This window comes from Petaurus breviceps, unplaced genomic scaffold (genome assembly GCF_028583685.1).
Source record: "Petaurus breviceps papuanus isolate PSGF00001 unplaced genomic scaffold, PetGlider_PUasm1.0 99, whole genome shotgun sequence".
Classification (NCBI taxonomy): domain Eukaryota; kingdom Metazoa; phylum Chordata; class Mammalia; order Diprotodontia; family Petauridae; genus Petaurus; species Petaurus breviceps.
Window position 1 is genome coordinate 21,662,333 of NW_027187465.1, and position 1,919 is coordinate 21,664,251.

General features: G+C 54.7%; 1 protein-coding gene across 7 annotated transcripts in view; it reads right to left on the reverse strand.

The window, feature by feature from the left end:
• Nucleotides 1-1,919, reverse strand: part of SH2B3 (SH2B adaptor protein 3) — a 123,469-nt gene that overhangs the window by 77,105 nt on the left and 44,445 nt on the right. For all 7 annotated transcript variants that reach the window (XM_069081483.1, XM_069081477.1, XM_069081476.1 and 4 more), the window contains exon 2: nt 522-1,325. In XM_069081483.1, coding sequence (XP_068937584.1) covers nt 522-1,298 — 777 coding nt within the window. In that variant the 5' untranslated portion in view covers nt 1,299-1,325. The remainder of the gene's footprint in view (nt 1-521; nt 1,326-1,919) is intronic.

Sequence of the window (1,919 nt, forward strand, 5' to 3'; positions counted from 1 at the left end):
GGAGAGAGAGATTGCTCGATTTCCAAGGCAAGGTCCTTGCCTAAAGCTCCCATCCCCAGCTCCTCATTGATACCACACCATAACAGAGATGGCATAAGCAATTTCAGAAATGCACAGACCCTTGAGAAGACTGTCCAGAGCCCCCAACACCAGATCCAGAGGGCCGTGCCTCCTTGCAGAGCCAATGGAGGCCAAGCCTGTTCTGAGGCCTCCTCTTTCCTTCCCTTCACCACCAAATACCTCCTGGGACCCTAGAGTCACAGCATCCTTCTCTAGCAGTAACTTTGACCACAAACCCGTGGCCTCAGTGACTACTGAGACCCCAGTTAAGGCGTGATCAGGAAGCAAGGTTAGTTGGTTGACCAGAGATGAAAATCCAGGGCATTTGAAACCTAAACATGAAGAACTATTATTTTTAGCTCATGCTGATCTCCAGACAATGGACTCCACCATGCAGAAAATATACTTCCCCAAAAATGGACCGAGTGTTGATTTGAGGGAAGAAAGAGGGCAGCGCTTACCTTGGGGGGATCGAACAGCTCCAGGACATAGTCTTCACTGCCTTCCGGGCTCACCACCTTCCTCAGCACCAGCCGACCCCGCTGTCGAAGGGCCCCACTGTCCATGGTGGCTTCGTCCACTAGGCCATATTTGAGGACGCCCTCCTTTCGGGCCTCAGGAGCTGGCTCCCTGGACAGGCTCCAGGGCAGGATCTTCTTGGCTAGGCCCTGTTTAGAAGGGGGATCACCTGCCTCCCCCTCGGCTGTTCCTTCTCCAGTGGCCAGCGTTTCTGAGGGGCGGCGTCTGAAGATATGGCGAAGGCTCCTTCGAAGGTGGTGGAAAGAGTAATGGGCAATGGAGCGGGAAGAGGCCAGAGGTGAGGCCCCTCCTGTGAGTTCCTCTGAACTCCGGGATTTGGGCAGGGGCTGGGAGGTGACCTCGGGGGCCCGCTCGCCAGCATCTGGAGGTGCCTCTGCCTTGGGGGGTGCCGCCGAGCCATCTGTGTGCCTCCGTCCAGTCTCTCGATAGTCCCGGACCCGGGAGGTGATGGGCCGCAGCCTTAGCTGGTGCATGGCCCAGCCCTCTCTCACCTCGTGTCGGAAATACTGCTGGAAGAGGTCCGTGAACTGCAGCGAGAAGTGGTCAGCTCCCAGAAGGTCATGGTGGGGGTGCTCGCTGGCAAACAGCCAATATTGCTTGGCCAGCTCCTTGGCCGTGGCCACGGCATGAAGCTCACAGAATTCACTCCAGCCCCGGGGGTTCGAGGAGGATGAAGGCTGAAGGGGCGGCCCATTCATTGCCGGGGCCGAGGCAGGGGTACTGAGCTGGAAAGACACAAAAAAGGGAAGGGGGCTGCTGAGTAGAAGGCAGATGCAGACCTGCTTGGCCAAGCCTTAGAGAACATCTTCTAAGCTGAGCCTTCCCTGAAATTGCTGTAAGCTCCACCTGGAATGCTCTTCCACTCCCTTACAAAGGCCTGGGTTCAAATCCCACCTTTGACACTTGCTAGCTATGTGACCCTGGGCAAGGCTCTCTAGGCTTGTTTCCTCAACAGTAAAATGAAAGGGTTGGAGAAGATGGCCTTAAGGTCACTTCCCACTCTCTACCCATGATCCTTTGAGCCATTCTTGATCACCCCATTCCATAATCTTCCTCTCCCCTGAACTCTCAAACAGCTGGTGTTGGGGGATCTGGGTTCAAATCCCAGGGAGAAAACAACTTATTGTCCTGCAGTGAAAGAAAACCGTCAGAGGTCAGAAGTCCTGGGCTCCAGCAACAGCCCTCTTTCCTATACGGCACTCTTTATATTAGAATCATAGACTGTCAGAGCTTAAAGGTTGTTAGAACATAGGACATCAGAGCTAGAAGGGGCCTTAGAACATAGGATGTCAGAGCTGGGAGGGACCTTAGAACATAGG